This window comes from Otolemur garnettii, unplaced genomic scaffold, assembly GCF_000181295.1.
Source record: "Otolemur garnettii isolate 467f Iridium unplaced genomic scaffold, OtoGar3 scaffold00121, whole genome shotgun sequence".
NCBI lineage: Eukaryota > Metazoa > Chordata > Mammalia > Primates > Galagidae > Otolemur > Otolemur garnettii.
This window is the reverse complement of record NW_003852516.1, coordinates 928,321-950,551: the sequence shown is the minus strand read 5'-3', so window position 1 is coordinate 950,551 and position 22,231 is coordinate 928,321. Positions and strand designations below refer to the sequence as shown.

General features: G+C 35.3%; 1 protein-coding gene across 2 annotated transcripts in view; it reads left to right on the top strand.

The window, feature by feature from the left end:
• MICU3 (mitochondrial calcium uptake family member 3) overlaps positions 1–22,231 on the top strand; it is an 82,214-nt gene that overhangs the window by 30,413 nt on the left and 29,570 nt on the right. For both annotated transcript variants that reach the window (XM_023517807.1, XM_012810024.2), the window contains exons 2-6: positions 5,316–5,469; positions 12,797–12,828; positions 13,857–13,935; positions 18,292–18,339; positions 20,864–20,946. In XM_023517807.1, the coding sequence (XP_023373575.1) occupies positions 5,316–5,469; positions 12,797–12,828; positions 13,857–13,935; positions 18,292–18,339; positions 20,864–20,946 (396 nt within the window). The remainder of the gene's footprint in view (positions 1–5,315; positions 5,470–12,796; positions 12,829–13,856; positions 13,936–18,291; positions 18,340–20,863; positions 20,947–22,231) is intronic.

Sequence of the window (22,231 nt, the reverse complement as noted above, 5' to 3'; positions counted from 1 at the left end):
CAGTGTACTTAAGAAAAAGGGCTGTATTTGTTTTTTAAAAGGCCCAGAACATTAACGTGATACAAGATTATTGTCATTTGTAGGCAGGTAAGCCTGAGGAGAGGATTAGTAAACTGGCTTGATATCGTTTTCCATCTTTTCTTATTGGTGGTGGTTTCTGAGTGTTCATAATAGTGATGTTAGAACTCCAGAGGGCTTAGATTTTTTAAACCTTGGGAAGTTCACAAGTAAATATACAAGGTTTGAGCTCCTTCTTGATGGTCTGTTGGCTGCAGCTACTGCTCTGCTGAGAGGGTCCAGCAGGTCAGGTGTCCTGGGCAGAGTGTCACGGACTGATCTAAACCAGCCTCCTCTGTGCTCTGAAGTTTAACTTGGTCAGAATCGTATCATAGTAAAAAAGATCGAAGTCTTCATCTTGTGCCATCAGATCATTCACTAAGAAAACAACCTGTGACAAACTATGGAGAAATGAGTATATAGACTCCTGAAAGTTTTGAAAGTAGCAAGGCGTATGTAGGCAGAACTTGATTAAACCCAATTTATTTACTTGGATTACCCCTAAAACAGTTTTAGGGGCAAATTATTTTATATGGACTAATTATTACATAATTAATTCATTAATACAAAATAGACATATACAAAGTATCTGTTGAATGAACGAATAGGTTTACTTTGTTTCAGTTGATGTTAGCTATTCATCTTGGAAATTAATATGGTTAAATGATAATACAAATAATAGAGTTTTTGCCCAATACAGTTTAAATTTTTTTGTTTGTGGATTTCTGTTTATACATCTCACCTCACACATTTTAAAGTTTTGTTTAGAGACTAATATTTATGTTTCCATTTTGGCAAAAAGGCGAATAAACAAGTGGACTAAATGATCTCTAAGGACCGTTCTAACTCTAAACTTTTTTTCAGTGGACAGAGGAGACAGGTAAATACCCATTCTTGATATAAGGTAGAGGATAATATTTAAAACTAAGAGCAAACATTGCTTCTACTGGCATTTCATTAGAAGCATTTCTTCAAAGCAGAGACTAAGTCAAGAAGGCTTAATATTATACTAATAACATTCAACAGCAGTGCACAGACACGTAGACCTCTGATAATGGAAGCAATGAGAGTGTGGTATGTACTGGAAAAGAAAAGCTACAACTGTCACTATTTTGAAATAACTTTTGGTTATCTACATACAAGGTTTGAGAAAAAAGTTATTGGAAATGAAGGAATATTAATAAGGTGACTGGATATAAAGCAAATATACCAAAGTTAATAGCTCTCCCATACATTGGAAATAACCAATTGAAAATATAATAGGAATAAAAAAATCCTATTTCCAGAAACTTTAAAATGTTGGAACTTGGATGAATAAAACTGCCAAACTTTACCAAAGGACATATTGGAGACTTGAATAAATAGATATCTGTGTTTCAGTGCTGGAAAATCCATATTGTGAGACTGTCAGGTCTTCCTAAATTAGACCAAAATTCAGTGTCATTCCAAACAAAATACCAATAGGATTTTAAAAATTGAATTTGTCATGTTGATTTCAAAGTTTATCTAGAGAAGAAAGTAACATATTAATCATCACAAATATGTTTTTTAAAGATTGACAGTAAGAGAGAGTCTTGCTTTACCTAGTTTCAAAACATACCCCAAAGATATAGTAATTAAAACACTATGACGTTTGAGTAGAATGAGAAGATGCATCGGTAGAAGAGAGTAAAGAATTAAAATGGACCCAAGGATTGGTTTCTTGTTCTGCTTTCCATCCCATCCCGTTCTCCAACCACATGGACCCAGGCTCCTTGTCGATGTGAGTAGGCTGTTCTGAGATTGGGCCAGTTTACTGGGAAGTCGTGGGGAGTCATTCTCCACCCTTTACCAGCTCCTGTTTCATTTGAGCAGCTCCAGTGTATTTTATTAGACTGTGTGATTTATTCAGCTGAAGTGAGCAGAGACAGTGGCGGAAGCAACAAGCTGGCAGTATTGGGAGGCCCTTTCAAGGACCAGGATCTGGTTATCTCTTTTGTACATAAATCCTCCCCTTTTAGGATATAATATTTTGTGTGGGGCACAGACCATTCATTTCTAAACATCTCCCATACCTTCTTTTGAAGTAGTGTTAAAAAGACCTATGGGCACCAGCTAATATCATAAATGGCGGGCACCGTTGCTACGGCAGCCAGAGGTGGGATTCCTACAGTGGAGTTTTAATGAAAACCTTTAACTCTACATGGTGAAAATGTCTTCTTATACCCTCACACAAGTGGTTAAAGAAGGCAGACTTTTCTATAGTTCTGCTTATTTTCTCACTGCATTATAGAATGGATCAGAGGCAAAAATCACAGGCCATTACTGTAAAACTATAGGGAAGTAGTAATGAGTGCTTGATCAAAGTCGTGACAGTGGGTGGGTGTGAGAAAAGAGGCTTTGTTAATTGATTATAAAGGAGGAGGAGTTGTCCGCATTAGCTCATAGAAGATGGATCAGATTCCTAGCTGTGGTGGTCAGGCAGGTTTGGCAAGTTGGAGCAATTGCTAGACTTTGCTTCGGAAGGGAAGGAAGTCTGATGAGAAAGCACAGGCACCTCCAGAGCAGGGGTGGCAGCAGGAGGTGGAGGCCGAGGTCTCAGATCATGTCCGTGTTAGGTTGGAGCCACGTAATTTTCAGAATGTCAGACTGAGGCATAGCTTCAGATTATGACGCAGAAACAGCGGGAATTTGGGGCTGAGTGGTCCTGCAGTACGTTCACTGGAGACAAATCGTGGTTGATGGGAGTCACCTAGGCCCAGGGGGAATGGCCTCACAAGAAAAAGGCAAAAATGTGATTACAGGCAAAATTGGTTGTGCTGTCCTGAGTGGAAGGAAAAAACCCTGGGGTAGGTGTATGCCAGGAGACTGAGGTAGTATGTCTGATCCCTGAGCACCGTTCCAGGAGAGTGTTGCCCACTATTACTTTTGAGTTGTTCAGTGTCCCATGTCTCACCCATGAGCTTTCTAATACCCATGTGTTAGTGACTTGCCAATCCCTCTGTATTATCAGTTATTAATAGACAGCTGAGCCAGCTTGCCTTTGGTACACGTGGCTTTATGTTTCTAACCCATTGTCATCTCTGTCTTTGTTTCATTTATGAATCTTCTAAAACCATTTGTTTTCTGTTGAGTAAACCCCAGTCTGGCATTCAGAAATCATTATTCAGTTGCCAGTATCTTACCTACACTTCTCCATGAATGCAAATCCTTTGCTCCAAGAAGACCATTACTGTCTTTCAAAAATGCTGTGTAAATCTAGAAAGTTCGTATCTTTTCCTGCTGTTAAAATTTATATTTTCTTCTTGCTGAAGCTTTCTTATTAACCTCAACCTATAGTGCTTTTCTTCTATTTACTTGCACTTGACTCCTTAGCTTTCCCTGTGTTTGCACATTGTCTGTCCAGCTAGTATTTGCCCTTCTGTATAGATTGTATATTCCTTAGAGGCAGAGGACCACATCTTTCATTTCTCACACATGCCATTAAAAAATGAGAAGTAAAACTTTCTTTTGGTTTTTATTTGACTACTTGTGTAATGTTTGGAAAAGTCATAGTCTTCAGAATGGTGGAAAAGATTAATCATTCACCTAGCTTTTTATTTAATAAAATATAACTTAGAAATAAAAAATGTAGTCTCCTTCCTAAAGGTTCTTATAGATTATGTTATTATCACTCCTCAACTTATTAGCTATATAAATAATTTTAATAGTTTGTACATAAATCTGCATTCTGACTTAATAGGCAGAGTAGAAACAACAAGGATAATAAGCTTGTTGCCTTGAACAACAATTTTTTCGAATAAAAATTTTTATGAAATAGGTGAAAATATAATTTATGTATTGTTGATTGTCATGTAAATTGCTGTAAACTCCCCACGGGCAGTTTGATAGTACATACAAAAAGGTTTTGTTTGACCAATTAATTTTACTCTGAAGAATTTAGTCCAAGGAACTATTTGTGGATATTTCCAAATACTTTCAAGCTGATTATCATACCATTGTCTTGTACAGAAAAAGATTAAAAATCACCTGAACATACAAGCTTGTGGAACTGTTTCTGTTATGCTGCAACAATTACTGTGCAACATCCACAGTTACTAAACAAAATGATCTTCTCCTGGAATAGTGATGTGAGAAAGTGGCCCTGAAGTATTAAATTTAAAGAGATCAGATTACTGAATAACATGTATGATATAATCTTATTTTTGCCACAAAGAAAGCCAAACAATTCTAGCCATTTTAAAAATTCTATCTTCCAATTATATGTTATAACTACTAGAACAGTTAGTGACATAGGAAAATGGCTCTGAAATATTTATAAGTAAAAAAGTTGAGGTTATTGACCAGCAGTATGGTAAAATCCCATTTTATTTTGCCACAACTTAAATTATTTTATAAATAAAATATTTATATAAACTTTGTTTATATATAAAATTTTAAAACATCTATATTGTAAATTGTACACAATAGCTATGCATTACTCTTATGATCAGAAAAAAAATCCTTTTATTAAAAAACAAATTTGCTGTAGTTACTTAAGAGGGAAAATAAATACAAGGAAAATTATCTATAAGGAACAGTCTTAAAATGAAGGAAGATAGACTCCCCCCAATACACATACTCACCTTCCAATTCTATTATTAATAATTTTGGGTGACTCTAACAGAAGGCAAAATTCAGAATCACCATTGGTGGTGTCTATACTGCAGTGATGTAGAATTAGCAGTTGCCCTTCTAATCTAAGCAGTGCCGCTGAGTGGTTTGGAGGTCGGCATGAATGCTTAGGACCTGATTGGACTTCATAAGCAGCATATCATAGGTTCTGCTGTCTGTCCTATGGAATTTAGTGAATAGACTTCTAATCAAAAAATAAAGTGTAGAGCAGATGGTCTTCAGTATTGGTGTTTCTAGAGATACCACTGATTCCATAATTTAATGTTTTCTAAAACTGAAACTTATGAAACAAACTAAAAAAAAAAATCCAAATTCTTCCAAGTGCCAGTTTAAAACCTTCAATCATTGAACGATATTCATTATAGGATCTTTTGAACATTAATTCATTCATTTATGGATAAATATATTAGTGAATATTTTATTTATAAAATAATTAAAGTTCTTGAGATAATCATAATCATTAATGATTGATTTAAAATTTTATAGTTACAAGTAAAGTTCTTGAGGAGGCAAGAATTTACACTTTAAAAATAATGAAAAGCATTTACCTTCTCAAAGGAGGTGCTATTTCACAAGCCCAAATCTGTTTGCTCTCTCAACTTTAGGCTGCTGTTGGCAGGACAGACATGGAAGACTTAGACCTCTACGCTACATCTCGGGAGAGGCGATTTCGTTTATTTGCGTCTATAGAATGTGAAGGGCAGTTATTCATGACTCCGTATGATTTTATTTTGGCTGTTACAACAGATGAGCCCAAGTGTAAGTATACTTTTAAAATTATCTTAACAATTGTATAAGATTTTTTTCTTAGCTTTATTTTTGTTTTTTTTTCCTTAATTTTTATTAAATCATAACTGTATACATTTATGGGTACAATATGATGATTTGATATACTGTGTGGAATGCTTAAATCAGACTAATTAATACAGCCATCACCTCACTTATTTTTATGGTAAGACATTTATAATATACTTTGCTGTTTTGAAACGTGCCTTTGCATTGTGTACATTTGGTGAGATCTCTCCAGATACCCTCCCTCCACCCGCCCACCCCTGTCCCTCCTCTTTCCTCTTTCTTTCTGGACTATCTTTATGTTTAATTTGTAAAAATACGGAACAGTGTTAAGTTTTTTTAGAACAACTAATTGAGTACCAACATATTTCAAAAGATACGTGTGTTATGCTCTACTATTGTACCTGACTAGTTTCCTACAGACTCTTACTCATATCTCTTCTCTTCTCAGTAACTTTTTATTGCTGTATGGTTCTCAGTATATCAAACTTAAACACCACCTTACTCTCGATATTCTTTATAAAAGATTCATATTGTGCCTATTCATTTTTATAGCCGCCCTAAACAGAGAATTCAGAGGACTGGCTTTGATGTTAGTCCTGGGTAGGAATTCTACGAATATCTTTTCTGTGTTTGTCATAGATTTTGCAGTGTAAATATCGCTTAATTATTTCTTAACTTTCCATGCATTCTAGCAGTAGTTTGCACACTTTAGAGCGTTATATACACATTCTTGAACATCTCTTAATATCCGACTTAATAGAAGACAGCTAGGTTTTCATTTGCTTTTGTATTCAACCTATATGTTGTTTTCCACGAAGTATATGAAGAAAATCTATCTTCCAGATACAGGTAGTAAGAACAAGGAAGAGTATTTTAATAGCCTTTTCAGATAATTCTACGGATTTTTCTTTGATACTATATCACAACTTAGCCAGTAGTAGTTCAAGGTGAAAGTGTAATTAATATGAGAGGTTTCTGGCTGGCTTAAGTGGGTGGACAGAGGTATGGGTGAGGTTTGAAGAGAAAGGCACAATTTTAATTTTGGACATGATGTATTTGAAATGCCTTGGATATGTAAAAGAAAATGCAGTCAGATCTGTTTCTTTTTTCTTTTCTTTCTTTTTTTTTTTTAGAGACAAGAGTCTCACTTTTATCACCCTCCGTAGAGTGCTGTGGCATCACAGCTTACAGCAACCTCCAACTCCTGGGCTTAAGTGATTCTCTTGCCTCAGCCTCCCAAGTAGCTGGAACTACAGGCATCCCCCATAATGCCTACCTAGTTTTTGGTTGTAGTTGTCGTTGTTTGGCAGGCCCTAGGCTAGGTTTGAACCCACCAGCCCTAGTGTATGTGGCCAGCACCCTAGATGCTGAGCTATAGGCGCCCTAGCCTGGATCTGTTTCTTAATCATCATTTCAGTTCAAAGAAAAGTAATTCACTAAAAATCATTGTACCAAATAATCGGTTGCTTAACTAATATCTGCTTCAAACTGTCACACAATAAATATTTTATAAAAATTGATTTAAGATGGATAAAGGACTTAAATTTCAGGCATGAAATAATAAAAATCCTCAAAGAAAGCATAGGAAAAACACTGGAATATATCAGCCTGGGAAAAGACTTTATGAAGAAGACTACCATGGCAATTGCAATAACAACCAAAATAAACAAGTGTAATTAAACTGAAGAGCTTCTGTAGAACTAAGGAGACCACAACCAAAGCAAATAGACAGTCTACACATTGGGAAAGGATATTTCCATATTTTGAATCAGACAAAAGCTTAATAACTAAGATCTATAGAGAACTTAAATTAATCCACATGAAAAAAGCCAATAATCCCATATATCAATGGGGAAGAGAGATAAACAGTACCTTCTCTCAAGAAGACAGACAAATGGCTAGGAAACGTGAAAAAATGTTCATTATCCTTAATTATCAGAGAAATGCAAATCAAAACCACCCTGATATATCATCTAACCCTGGTGAGAATGGCCCACATCACAAAATCTCAAAACTGTACGTGCTGGCACAGATGTGGAGAGAAAGGAACACTTTTACACTGATGGTGGGACTATAAACTAATACAACCTTTTTGGAAGGAAGTGTGGAGTAACCTCAAAGAACTCAAGTTAGACCTCTCATTTGATCCTACAATCCCATTATTGGAAATCTATCCAGAAGGAAAAAATAAACTTTTATCACAAGGACGCTTGTACTAGACTGTTTATTGCAGCTCAATTTACAATTGCCAAAATGTGGAAACAGCCTAAATGCCCCCCAACCCAGGAATGGATTAACAAGCTGTGGTATATGTATACCATGGAATATTATTCAGCCATTAAAAAAATGGAGACTTCACAGCATTTGTATTAACCTGGATGGAAGTGGAACACATTATTCTTAGTAAAGCATCACAAGAATGGAGAAACATGAATCCTATGTATTCAATCTTGATTTGAGGACAGTTAATGACAGTTAATGGCACAGTGGGGGAGTAGGGAAAGGGGAGAGCAGAGAGAGAGAAGGAGGGAGAGGGTGGGGGAAAGGAAGAGCAGTGAGAGGGAAGGAGGCAGGGGCGTGGGGTCTCAGTGTGTGACATGTCTTGTACTCTCAATGAATCCCCAATTAAAATAAAAAAAAACCCACTAAATTTAGGTCCACTCCTCCAGATCTTGTCATTTATAATCATCCCCTGGGCAGAGAAAGGCAAAGAGGAGAACTTGGGTGTGGGTTATCATTCTAACTGGTTATGAGATGTTCTTTGAGAAGCTTCTAGGGATTATGAGATTGTAGTAGGCAGTAGTATTCTGGAAATAACATACACTGGCTTCTAAGAATTGATTATTAAATTTTTAGAAATATTGAGCCAGCTATCAAACACCATTGAGCCATTAATAAAATCAAACAAAGATGTGTGATGAGTGAGGAGGCACAGACCCACTGCTAGATTTTCCAACAAGTTGCACCGATGGGCCTCATGACATTAAAATTGTAGTAAAACATTGTGTTTGAAATTTTGAAGGTGTGAAGTTTGAGATCACAGATCTTTCTTCTTTTTCTTGGAGGCACAGAAATCTTCTCAGCCAGGTTCTGATCATAATTCATAAGCGGAAATAGCTTACCAAGGATAATTTCTGCATATGATTTATAAAACATGGTATAAACCCAAATTCTCTGTACATTTTACTCAGTTTAGTCCAGTGGTCCTTATATTAGAGTTAGTCTGTTCACAGCGGACAATACCTCTCAGTCATTCACTTCAAGTATATTGCTTGTTCATTTTCAACATTAAAGACTTGAACTTAGGGGAAAAAATATAAACACTTTGTGTTAGACTGGAATGATTATAGCTACTTTTTCTTCAGAAGCAGGAAGATGGCAAAAAATGAACCTTAAAATACATCCCCAATAATTTGGCAAATCAGCTATTTGCAAACTAGCTTTTTTTTTTTAATGTATCCCCACTTATTAAACAGACCAACACATATAGTTATTATAATTGAGGATACTGGATACACTTACCACCAATTTGTACCAATCAGGGTAAGCTAAGTGTGACAGTAGCAGACAACACCCAAGAATCCCAAATATGTCCATCTTTCTCTTCTGATCTCCAATGGAAATAATCATCATCATTAAAAGCTACTTTTCCTCTGTGCATTGTTGGTAATTAATGCAATATGCATGGATGACATCGCCTGGGGAAAAGGTATAGTCTAAGAACAGAGTTGAGACCTATAGTCTCAGCACTCGGGGACACGAAAGCAGAAGGATTGTTTGAATCCAGGAGTTCAGGACAAGCTTGGGCAACATGGACCCTGTCTCTACACAGAATAAGAAAACTTAACCAGGTGTAATGTGCATACCTGTACTACCAGCTACTCAGAATGCTGAGGCAGGAGGATCACTTCAGCCCAGAAGTTTTAGCTACAGTAAGCTATGATTACACTACAGTAGTGTTCCAGGTTGGGTGATAAAGTAAGACCCAGTCTCAGGGAAAAAAAATGTAACTTAATAATCAATATAAAAAATCCACATTGTACCAAATCAATTAAATAAAAATATATGGAATAGGTATGCACCAATTTGTGTTAAGGGTCTTTTCTGTGCTCTAAGAGAGATACAAAATCTGTACACTCAAGAAATAGTGTTAGAGGAGCATGTGAAATACAGGAGCAGCCACCACCAATCTAGAATGTGCTTATCTGGCGTATGATAAGTATACAGTAAACATTTTGAAAGGAGGAGATTTCTGAGTATATTAAATGGTGTTTTGTATCAAATTCTCTAATATTTTGTCCAGCTTATATTTGAGGAATTATTTGTTAAGTTATACTTTATAATTTCTTATTTTGAAAATTTTTAATTTTTTTCTAGATGTTTTCCTAGAAAAGATTGTGAAGAATTTTTCTTCATAATATATTCACTTTTTGGAAATAATTTTTGTGGTAATTCTTCAAATGGATATTTCAGAGCTATCCCTTGCAATAAAAAAAAACCAAAAACCCTAGTTGTTATTATAAACTTTTACACAGAATATTTTATAACCACAACTTTTTTAAACATTAAGAAGAATAATCACAAAAGGTCAAGATATTTGTAAAAAGTATTTTGAAAATATGGGGTTATAAAAAGAAGCATTTGCCTCAGAATAAAAAAAGGCTTAAATCAAGTACATAAAAAGTAGTGTAATGAAATTAGACAGACTAGTCTTTAAACTTTGGTTTACTGACTTTGAAAAATTGAGATTATGTTACTTAATGTTTTGTTCTTTTTTTTTTTTTTTTGGAGGCAGAGTCTCAAGCTGTTACCTTGGGTACAGTGCTGTGATGTCATAGCTCACAGCGACCTCCAACTCAGGGTTCAAGCAATCCTCTTGCCTCAGTTGTTCTATTTTAAGTAGAGAGGAGGTCTCACTCTTGCTCAGGTTGGTCTCGAACTCGTGAGCTCAAGCAATCCACCCACCTCGGCCTCCCTTTGTGCTAGGATTACAGGTGTGAGCCACCACAACTGGCCATTGTTTCTTCATTTATAAAAACAACAACACCCTCATGAAGGTTTTTTCAGGCTTAAATGGATCAATTGTACTTAGTATAGGATGTGTTACACAGTAAATAAACATTTAAGACATGTTGGTATCTTTTATCATCATCATCTGAATTCATAACCATAATTTTAAAAAAATTTAATATAATTTTATGGTGACATTCACTAGGAAAAATGGTATGCTATGTAAATATTTGCTTAATAATTATAGTTCCAATAAATGTTAATTGGGTTATATATCTGATAATTAAATTATTGGATATAATTTAGTTTTTTAAACTGGAAAATTTCTTGTTTTAGCTACTTAAACAGACCCTAAGAGGTGATTTTCTCTTATGGAAGTAAAATCAGTAGTTGATTATTTTTAGGTACCATCGAGAATCATTTTAATTTAGATTTTTGAAAATATATTGTTAAATATTTCAGAAATACAAAACATGTATTTCAAACATAATGCGCATTGACCTACAGCAGCAGTTCTCAACCTGTGGGTCACAACCCCTTTGTAACAATGAAAATACATCCTGCATTTCAGATATTTACATTACACTTCATAACAGTAGCAAAATTACAGTTATAAAGTAGCAACAAAAATAATTTTATAGTTGGGGGTCACCACAACATGAGGAACTGTATTAAAGGGTCACAGCATTAGGGGGCATTGGGAAGGTTGAGAACCACTGACCTACAACTTTAGAAATAAAATATTTCCAGTAGAATTGAAGTCCCTCTCCACCCAACTTATATTTATATACACAGTAACTTCATATGAAATAAGGAATTTAGAAAGTTAGAAAATCCTTTGAAGAACAATCTTAATGGCTCTTAGTCTTTATTAAAACAGTTAATATTATTGAACATGGTGACATTTCCGGCAGAATGAATATGTCTTTTGTGAGTAGTTCGCCATGGAAATCTTATGAACCCTACAGAACTTGAGAGTACGTCTAACTTCCTCTTTTGATGAATAGCTTCTGAACATTGCACAAGAGCTGGCACATACGCTTTTGTACCATTTATTTTTCTCTTTTTCTTACTATATTTCAAGAGCAACAAAATAATACATTTAAATTGTTCTGTTGATTGTTAAAAGGAAAGTTTCTTTGCAAAATGAGTGTGTACAGTATTAGTGAAGATTACATGTTAAATTCATATTTAATCAAGTGATTCTACTTACTTGATTATACATTTGTATAAACTATCTTGGGTAGAGGATGGATGTTGTTGCTATATATCTTTAGAAACATATTTCTTCTCTTTTGATACTGAAATTAGTGTTTAGCCTAAAAAAGAGAAAGTTACACAGCAAAAAACTGCTTTTTGTAATTTTGAATGTGATATATTGTTTCCACGGAAATTGTCCCATTACCATGTAGAAGAACAACAGGTGGTCATTAATATATTATAGTTAGCTGAAATAATATTTACCAGTTTCCTAATGCAACTGTGTTATAGGACTTACACACATATAAACCTGGAGATAATTTTTAGGCAGGCATTAGATATTTACAGCACTCAAATCTGCACCAAGGAAACAGCAATGTTGACTGCACGTTTGTGCCAACATTATAACAATGTTTGAGATCTTCAGGGATGTGTGGAAGAATCAGGAAAAAGAAGGGATCCAAGATATTTCACTCAACTGTAAGACTGCTGTTCAGAAATGGTCTTCTGCACTTTCTCTGTAACTATTCAGTTATAGGGAAGAAGAAGGAAAAACAGGACAGGAGTTTCCCTCTTTAGCTGCTCTCCCTTTCATCTCCTTTTCTCTTTGCCCCCATCCTTCTCCTTCACTCTAGAGAGACCTACCTATGAATTATATTCAGGGGTACTATTACAGCAAAGATCGTGAGTAACAACTTAAAATGGTAATTTCTGTCGGCTATTATTTGATATTATAGTAATGAATGTTTGTAAACATCACTATTTGTGCTTTCAAGCCAATAGGATGTTTAATGTGCTGTAAATTAACTTACTTGGTAAATCCAGAAAGCCCCCAGTTAAGATATTATGGTTATGGAAAAGTGTTTCCTGATCCACTGATATTTTTTATAAGCAGTATATGGTGTATTAAACAAATAGATAACATAAATAAGATCAGATCTTAGATCCAAATCTAAGGTTAGAAAAACTTTGCCTTTTGTACATAAAAGTTTGGTGATGAGCTATAGTTCTAGATAGTCAGTGGGAATGTATGGTACATGAAGTATTTATTATCTTATTATTTTATGTTTGTTTATTTTAGTTGCTAAAACATGGAAGTCACTTTCCAAACAGGTAAGTTAAAGCTCTTGGCATACATATGCATGCATATGCACAAATTTTATATATTATACAAGGATATATGTATAAAATTTTTAATATATCTAATGTAGGTTTCTAATTTTTTATTGCAAATTAAATGACCTCAAGGTGACTTTTTCCTCTAGGTTGTCAAAAGCTAAAAAGATAGAGAATTCTAAAGATTGGTGAAGATGTAGAAAAATGGTAAATCTCGTGTGAAATGTAAATTGATATGCCCACTAGCAGTGATAGTTTGATTAAAAAGGGGGGGGGGGGGAGAGGGCAGCGCCTGTGGCTCAAAGGAGTAAGGCACCAGCCCCATGTGCCGGAGGTGGCAGGTTTAAACCCAGCCCCGGCCAAAAACTGCAAAAAAAGGGTGGCGGGGGCAGAATCAAACAGCAATTGAAGTCTATGTTCTTAACTGAACATTTAAGTTAAAATTAAGAAAAAAATTGAAAAAGTAGCTAAAATAACTTGATACCTGTCTTTCCCACTTCATCCAACGTCACCATTGAAATATTCTTCATCTCTTTCTAACAATCTTTTGTTCATTTCTTCCTCTATGTAGCTCCTCTTAAGTCCAAAAGTGCTACAAAGAAAAACTTTTTATGCTGTAAAGCCAGATGGTCTTCTCTGACCTTGACTTAGGAAATCTACTTTTTCATCACGCTTCCATAAACCTATCCCTTTACAGCTGTTTAGAATTTAAACTTACTGTTTTATCTTAATTTGGTTTTCTTATATGAGTACGTACACTGCCAGTTATTAAATTCATCTGAAATTTTGAGTAGCTCTAATTGAGTTTAATGTAGCATCTTTAGCATTAATTTTGTGTTTGGACTGTGCACAAATACTGGGTTTTCTGGTTGAATGAACCACAGGCATAAAATAGGATAAATAATGCCAGATTTCAGCTCTTTTAAATGGAGAAATTTTTTTCATGGGCATTTATATCTTTTTTGATCTACTTTATAAACAAGTGGTTTACTTGTTACTCAGTAGTGTAAAACCTTCTATCACAGGAATTGAATCAGATGCTCTCAGAAACACCACCAGTTTGGAAAGGATCATCAAAGCTATTTCGAAATCTTAAAGAAAGAGGTAAATTAACCTTCGCATTTGTGTGCTTTCATATTGATGCTGTATTATTTACACATGTGTCTACTTTGTCAGACCTAAGAGATTTAAAATCATACCTTGTATGCACAGAGGAAAAACTGAAAAGAAAAACAAAGTATTACTGTTCTAGGTATAATGTTTTTCCTGGGTAGTTTAAGTGTGGTTTTTAATGTTATTTCTTTTATATATTGTCTGTATCTTTGAAATTACTTGCAACAAAATGAACTTTTAGATTTTAAAAAATTGCTTTTTGCCATATTGAAAAGCGTGTACTGCAATTACCCATAGAAAGCATTATGCACAAATGCAAGGTCTCTAAGTGTCCAGTTTTCTTCCTTCTGTTTTGTTTCCAGGGAATTGTAGATATTCCTGACCACAATCCATATGAAAAACTTTCCGGATGCAAGCTTGGCAGCTAAATTTGACTGTATTTCTTTTAAAGACAACCCTCACTGCAAAACTGTTCTGTTTCAAATTCCTCTATTATCAATATCCACATATCTAGGTTGATTCATTCATGTATTTTCTTTCTTTTTTTTTCCCTTTAGAGACAGAGTCTCACTCTTTTGCCCTTGGTAGAGTGCTGTGGCGTCACAGCTCACAGCAACCTCAAGCTCTTAGGCTTAAGCGATTCTCTTGCCTCAGCCTCCCAAGTAGCTGGGACTACAGGCACCTGCCACAATGCCCCGGCTACTTTTTGTTGAAGTTTGGAGGGGGCCAGCTTTGAACCTGCCACCCTTGGTATATGAGGCCGGTGCCCTACTGACTGACCCACAGGAACCACCCTACAATGAATTTTAATCTCATTAGAAAATACAGATTTGATCAAATATAGTCTAAGAAAAATAAATGCATTGAAGAAAGCAGTTCTTTTTAGTTAAGGGGCAGGGTTAGTCGTGCCCCAGTCCTCACGTTATGTGTGTATCTGCTTCTTTTTCCCCTACGGGAGGGAATTTATTCAGTGCCAGTAGAACTGTCTGCAGCAGAGGGAATGTTCTGTTTCTGTCTTGTCTCATGTGGCAGCCACTGCCCAAACGTGCTGGTAGGTATTTGAAATGTGGCTAATGCAAGCAACTAATTTGTAGTTTTATTTAATTTTAATTATCTTAAATTTAAATAGCTCCATTACATCTGGCAAATGGGTACCATTTGGACAGTTCAGAGCTGTATCACTCTGATTGGTTAATCAGGGTGATCCATGATCTCAGGAAATTTTAGAAACATTGGTTTAGGGGAAGCAGAGAGCAAACACAGAGAGCCTTGACTCCCCATCCCGTCCCTTCCCTCCAGAATTAACCACTGTTTTTATTTTGATGAAATTGTTCTCGGTGTGTGTTTATAAGTTGGTTCAGTTACACAAGCAGTGTAGGAATAAATAGTGTCTGTTTAACAAAAAACCACATTTAACGGCTGAATGGTATTCCATGGTATACATATACCATAGCTTGTTAATCCATTCTTGAGTTGGTGGGCATTTAGGCTATTTCTACATTTTGGAGATTATAAATTGAGCTGCAATAAATAGTCTAGTGCAAATGTCCTTATGATAAAGGATTTTTTTCCTTCTGAGTAGATGCCTAGTGATGGGTTTGCAGGATCAAATGGGAAGTCTAATTTGAGTTCTTTGAGGATTCCCATACTTCCTTCCAAAAAGGTTGTATTAGTTTGCAGTCCCACAGCAATGTCAAAGTGTTCCCTTCTCTCCACATCCACGCCAGCATCTGTAGCTTTGAGGCTTTGTGATGTGGGCCATTCTGGCTGGGATTAGGTGGTATCTCAGGGTCATTTTGATTTGCATTTCTCTGATGATCAGGGACATGAGCATTTTTTTAAATGTTTGTTAGCCATTTGTCTGTCTTCATCAGAGAAGGTTCTGTTCATATCTTTTGCCCAGTGGTAGATGGGATTGTTTACTCTTTTTTTGTTGATTAATTTGAGCTCTCTATAGTTTTAATCAACCCTCTGTAGGATTCATATCCTGCAAATATCTTCTCCCTTTCTGAAGGTCATCTTTTTCCTTTACTTGTGTCCTTACCTGTGCAGAAACTTTTCAGCTGTATTAAGTCTCATTTGTTAATTTTTATTGTTGCAATGGCCGCTGAAGTCTGTCATAAAATCTTTCCCCAGTGCAACATCGTCAAGAATTTTCTTCTAAGATTTTTATCATTTTGTGTCTTAGATTTAAATCTTTTATCCATCTTGAGGCAATTTTTGTAAGTGGTGAAAGATGTGGGTCCAGTTTCAGTCTTTTACAGTGGTTATCCAGTTCTTCAAGCACCTGCTTTTTTTTTTTTAATAGCACAGAAATTTTAAAATTAAATCTTTAGAGCTAACGAAGATTAATTTTAAAGTGAAGATGCTTATCTGTTTAAATTATTACCCAGCAAGAAAATGTTACAGTTTTTTAAAAAATTGATACGTAACATTTATGAGAACACATATTATGGAGACTTAATTTTAATGGTTAACCATAATCTATTTTGATATAGAGTTATGCAGTGCAATTTTTTAATGAATGTCTCTTAAATTTTTTTTAAATTAAATTTTCAAAAGGAACATAGTTGGCGGCATTTTTTTCATCCTCTGTTTCCTTTTTTTTCTCTTATCCTCTGTTTCTAAAGACTACACACTATTACTGTATGCTTATTTTTATGCTTATTATTTTTATTTAAATCTTTTATCTTGGATAGCCATGAATCAGAGAGTTAGTCTTATTGTTTTCCACTTTTGTAATTGCAAAGCATTAGCAATCTACAGTTCCGTCTTCAGCAGTATTTTCTCTTAAATGATATCATGGGTTTCCCTTTGTTTGCCTTCCCTGTTAGGCCACCTGGGTGACAATGTAACTTAGCAATGTAGCTCAGTAACATTGTAGCCTACCACGGTAATCACGATTAGGATTCTCACCGTTAAGTAATCCTTCTCTTGAGGGAAGTCTTGAGTTAGCTATCAAATAAAGGATGCATAGCAGTTGCTAGAATTCATTGTACCAATCAGCATCTCTTGGGAGTTCTACCAGGACAATAGATGACAGCTAGTAGATAGGACAGCAGAGACAGCAAGTCCATTTCCTCATCCTGTTTCTTTTTCCTCCTTCATTTATGCCCTTTTCAAGAGATCCCTGTGGAATCTAATTTTGTATCTTTATATCCATCTACCATTCCAGAATCTTTCTCCCATGACATTCATGGCAATCAACCAGAACTATCTGTCTGGAGGTCACAATGTTCTAGTATAAACAAAAGAAGGGAATGGATGCTTTCAGGGCTTCCTTCAAGTCTCTGACAAACTGCCAGGCAGTGACTCCTGTATCTTTGTTTTGTAACAAAGAGGGAAGCCTCAGAGAACATCAGATAAAATGGAGTTTTAAAGTTCATGATCTGGTTATTTGAGGAGTTCTTAAATCCTTTTAGCAAACAGCAGAACTATCTGATATTTAGGTAAGTATTATAGATACAGATTCCTGATTTTAATTTTCTTACTATCTACTGGGAAGGTCAGTTACCCCCTTAATTGTAGTTTGGGGTATAATATTCCAGAAGCCAGAACTCCAAGTAACAGAATCTATATTTGTGTTTACTCCAAACAAGCTCTTTTTACAGTTTGTAATTCTGGGGTTACAGAGAACTCAGGATGCAATATATAGAAAGCATAAGCCACTTAATTAAAATGACAGCTTCTTAGAGTACATTTAAAAGATGCATTGTCAAGAATAATAATTTGAAAGCAAAACAGTGGTAACAATAGAGTTTTATTTTTAAACATAATACAAAAACCAAACTTCTAAGCAAGAATGTCTAAGTGTTTTATTCCAGTGTTACTACAAAGTAATGAAGCACTTTACAGTGTTAACAATCTCTGATCTTTCTATTTATGTTAAGTTATACAATTACATAAAAACATTAAAAACTAGCAGCAAGTTTAAAAGTTAAAGGTATAAGTAAATGTTATGATTTTACTCTTTGCCAATGTGTTTGAGAGCGTTGATGAGAATTTTGTGTGGGTTTCTGCAGAGGCATGTCGAACAATTAAAGTAAAATTTATTTTGCTGCTGCTTTTATTGTGATTCTATAGTAATCGTTAGTCTCATTTAAAACAATATTTAGGAGCTCTTCTACAATTTGAACTTTACCTTGGAAGTGCGAATATTATAACCTAAGAATTTGTACCCTCATATTAATTAGAAATAAACAGTTAAAAATAAAACATATTTAGCATCTGCTTTAAATCTGTAAGCTATTTATTCATAATGTTTATTACTATTAGAATAATATTTTACTTTTAAATACATAAAGTAGTATTTTATATGTAACATAAATGATACTATTTTTCTTCTAGGTGTGATTTCTTACACAGAATATCTTTTTCTTTTATGTATTTTAACAAGTAAGTATAATCATTAAATATATTTCTGGGTACAGGTTTTTTTTTATCAGAATCTTAGAAAATAGTTTTTTCCTAAATTCTCTTACTATTCAAAATCACTTTAGGTATATTCATGAGCAAAATTTCATGTTTGAATGCCATAGAAAAATTCTAAGTATTGCATGAGCAAGAATTAAAAACATAAATATTATGGCTTATGGTATAATAATAAGATGCTAATGCACAATAGCATCTTTTTTGTTCACCTTTGAATCAGGAACAGCATCTTGTACCCAGTACCTTCTCAAAACAGAACCTCACTCAAAAGTTGGTGAATGAAGGAAAGAATGTCGCTAGTGGAACATCCACTTGTGGGGATTTGGGATGTTGGGACATCAATAAAACTGTCATTAGAAAAAGACTTAAAATACCTTGTATTTCTATGATTAGACAATTCACACCTCTGTGTCATTCTTAACTTAGTAACTTAGTATGAATGTTACATTGAATTCTGTTAAAGTAAATTGGAAGCGGGGTGTGTATGCATGCATGGGCATATGTGTTTCAAAAACTGTCTTTTGTTTTTTATTGTGGTTTTTGCCCTTGGAATTAAAATGAAATTATTAACAAAATGTTAGTGCTGAACAACAGCAAATATTGCACAGTTGGGAGTGACCTGAGGTACAATCTGGAAAGCCCCAGTAATGATGAAGTCCAGGCAGTGATGAATTCTGCCAGGACAATCAGAGTGGAAGCCAAGGAGCATCTCAAAAACTTGTTGAAAAGTTGACTTATCAGCCAGAATAATGATGAATGCAAAATTGGAAGTTAGGGCTACCTAAACCCAAATAGTGCTGGTTAGGAAAGCCACCGGCTGAGATGGGAACAGGGTACGTGGTTTAAGATGTAGGAAAAAACATAAATAGAGTGGTTTTTCCTTACTATAGAAACATTAGGATCTTTGGGTGCTGCGAGACAGCTTTTGGAGTTCAGGATTCATTTATAGATACTTTCAAGGAGTTTGAATTGAAAAATTATCAGATGTTGTTTTGATTTGAACTAAGAAAAATGTGAAAAGAATCTTAGAAAATAGTTCTTTCCTAGATTTTCTTAATTTCCTCAACCCCTGCTGGGATTCCGTAGCCCAGCAGGAGGTGGGTTACGTGATCTATGCCCCCTGTCTGTAAGTGTCTCCTGTGTACTTTTCATTATTTAACTGTGTTTTCCCTTCCAAACAATAATAGTAAGGACATTATTTCCCTATGTATTTTCAAGAGTTTTTTAAAGCTTAAAATTTGGTTATCAGGAATGGTATAAATTTGTATTTCTTTCTCAAAGAAATGGTAATGAGAGTAAGTTTAAGATCCTAAAATACATGCGAGAAATGAGCTGCATAAAGGACTGGTTTCCATTTCTTTTATTATTATTATTTCTTCTATTATTTTTTCAGAGACTGCTATTACTGGTTAAGAAAGTAGGGCTATCTGCTTCTCTAGCCAGGATCAAAACTTCACAGCAGGTGGTAGCAAGTGTACCTATGAAGGGGTCCCTGTTTAAATAGTTTACAAGTCCTCTCAAAAGAAAAGGTCCAATGTTTTGAGATAGACACGTAAAGTTCACTAAGTTCCTTTTTGAAGGAACTTTCAAGTTTTCTTCTGTTGAAATTTTCTCCTTCATCCTCTAGAAGTAAAAGAGGGATTGAACCTCATTATAAGGTTCATAAAATTAAAACAGTTCATAGCATGTGAAAGTCTGTCTTTCTCAGAAAAGCAGTTGCTCTCTGTATTTTGAAGAAATTAGAAATTACATATTCAAGCCCCTTTTAGTTTATATTTCTGTTTTGAAGCCTCTAGAAGTTTCAACATTAATATGTAATTTCTTATGCTTGACATTTATTTTCATAGGTTGTTTCAGTTATAATTTTCTCAAGAATTGGGACTTATCCGTGTGTCATATTAACTTCTTTCCCTGTTACTCTAAGGCGTCCTCAAACTACAGCAGCTGGTGGGCCACATATGACTTGCTGAGGACATTTATCTAGCCCACTGGGTGTTTTTGCCGCTGCTGCCTGTCCTGCTTAGCCACTGCCTGTTCTTTTAAACTATAGTCCTGCCCTCCAACAATCTGAGGGACAGTGAACTGGCCCCCTGTTTAAAAAGTTTGAGGGCCCTATTTCAGATGTGATGAGTTGATATTTTTCTTTTAAGCAAACCGACTTTGCATAAGAAAGAAAAGTGCTTATTTTTAGAAGAAAAGTGTCAAATTTTTCTTTCAGTGCGATGCGACAAGTATCACACAAGTACTTCTAAAGCATATTATCCTTTTATTTTTAAGTGTGCTAATATATGAAGCAGAACTATGTGTACTTGTATCTCACTTTTATTATATTTAATAAAACATGTTGCTTTAAATTTCTTGGTTAAAGAAAGTTTTTGTACAGAAGATGAATAACTGTTTGTATCTAATATAGGTTTTGTGCTTTAAAATATACTGTATAAAATTCCAGTATTTTATGAATAGTTTTTCTGCTTTTTATTTCTGACAGAACCACATGCAGGGTTTAGGATAGCTTTCAACATGTTTGACACTGATGGCAATGAGATGGTGGATAAGAAAGAGTTCTTGGTGGTATGTATGCTGTGTGCTGCGTTACATTAACAAGTCAACATTGCTTACTTTGTTGCCTTATTGGGAATACTACTGTAGAGGAAAGAGTAAACATGTATGCTTTTATTTAATAAAGAAATATACTATTCATGTATTTTGAATAATATTTATGGTATAAAATATTTACATCATTCAGTGTATGAGAATGATTATAGTTGCTTGTACATTACTTAGAAATTTGAAATGTTCATGTGTCAGGTATTTTCTCTATTGGGTAAATAGTAGGAAATTCTGAGATTATATGTACCCAGTTAACACTCAGTCCCCAGCATAGCAGCCACCCAGTCCCAGCTCCTCCATGGGAACTTCTCTTCCCTCTCAATATAGGATCCTTGATTTTCCTTTTTCTTTTTTTCTTTCACTTACTATGCCTGGGGTTCAGTCTCGTCCCCACATCTTCATTCCACTCTCCTTTCTTTGATTACAGGATAATAGTCCTGAGGTATTTCTCCTTGGCTCTTTCTCACCGGACTGGGCCGGCCTTGGGGCTGTCCCAACAGTGTTTTCTGGTGCCCACTCATTTTCCCACACTATCCCCTTCCAGAATTTTTCTCTTTTGTTTCACCCATGTATCTGTGGTATGATGCTTATTCTTCTTTTCCTCTGAAGTAGAAATGAATGTTAGTTCATCCCACAGAGTAATATGGTGTGCCCTCAGCATTTATCTTTACCTCTGTGTTTGCCTGTGCTCCCCTAGTGAAGGGAAAGGGGAGAGATGGCTCAGAAACAGCCATTTTATTTTGTACTTTTCTTTTGTACATAGCTATTGAACAGCCCTTAGAAAATCTCTTGGCTCGGCACCTGTGGCTCAAGTGGCTAAGGTGCCAGCCACATACACCTAAAATGTTGGGTTTGAATCCAGCCCGGGCCTGCCAAACAACAATGACGGCTGCAAAAAAAAAATAGCTGGGCGTTGTGGCGGGCGCCTGTGGTCCCAGCTACTTGGGAGGCTGAGGCAGGAGACTCGCTTGAGCCCAGGAGTTGGAGGTTGCTGTGAGCCTGATGTCACGGCACTCTGCCCAGGGGGATAGCTTGAGGCTCTGTCTCAAAAAAAAAAGAAAAAAGAAAATCTCTTTAAAATTTTCATATTTACTTCAGAAGCTGTATTACCGAAGAAACCTGTAACATCCTTTTCTTTAGTAGGAAAAAGAAGTGATAAAAATCCTCATCAAAAGCTAATTAGTAGCCCTTCAGAGGGAAGCAAGCAGACTCATTACTTGCACTTATGAAAAAGCTTAAACTTAGA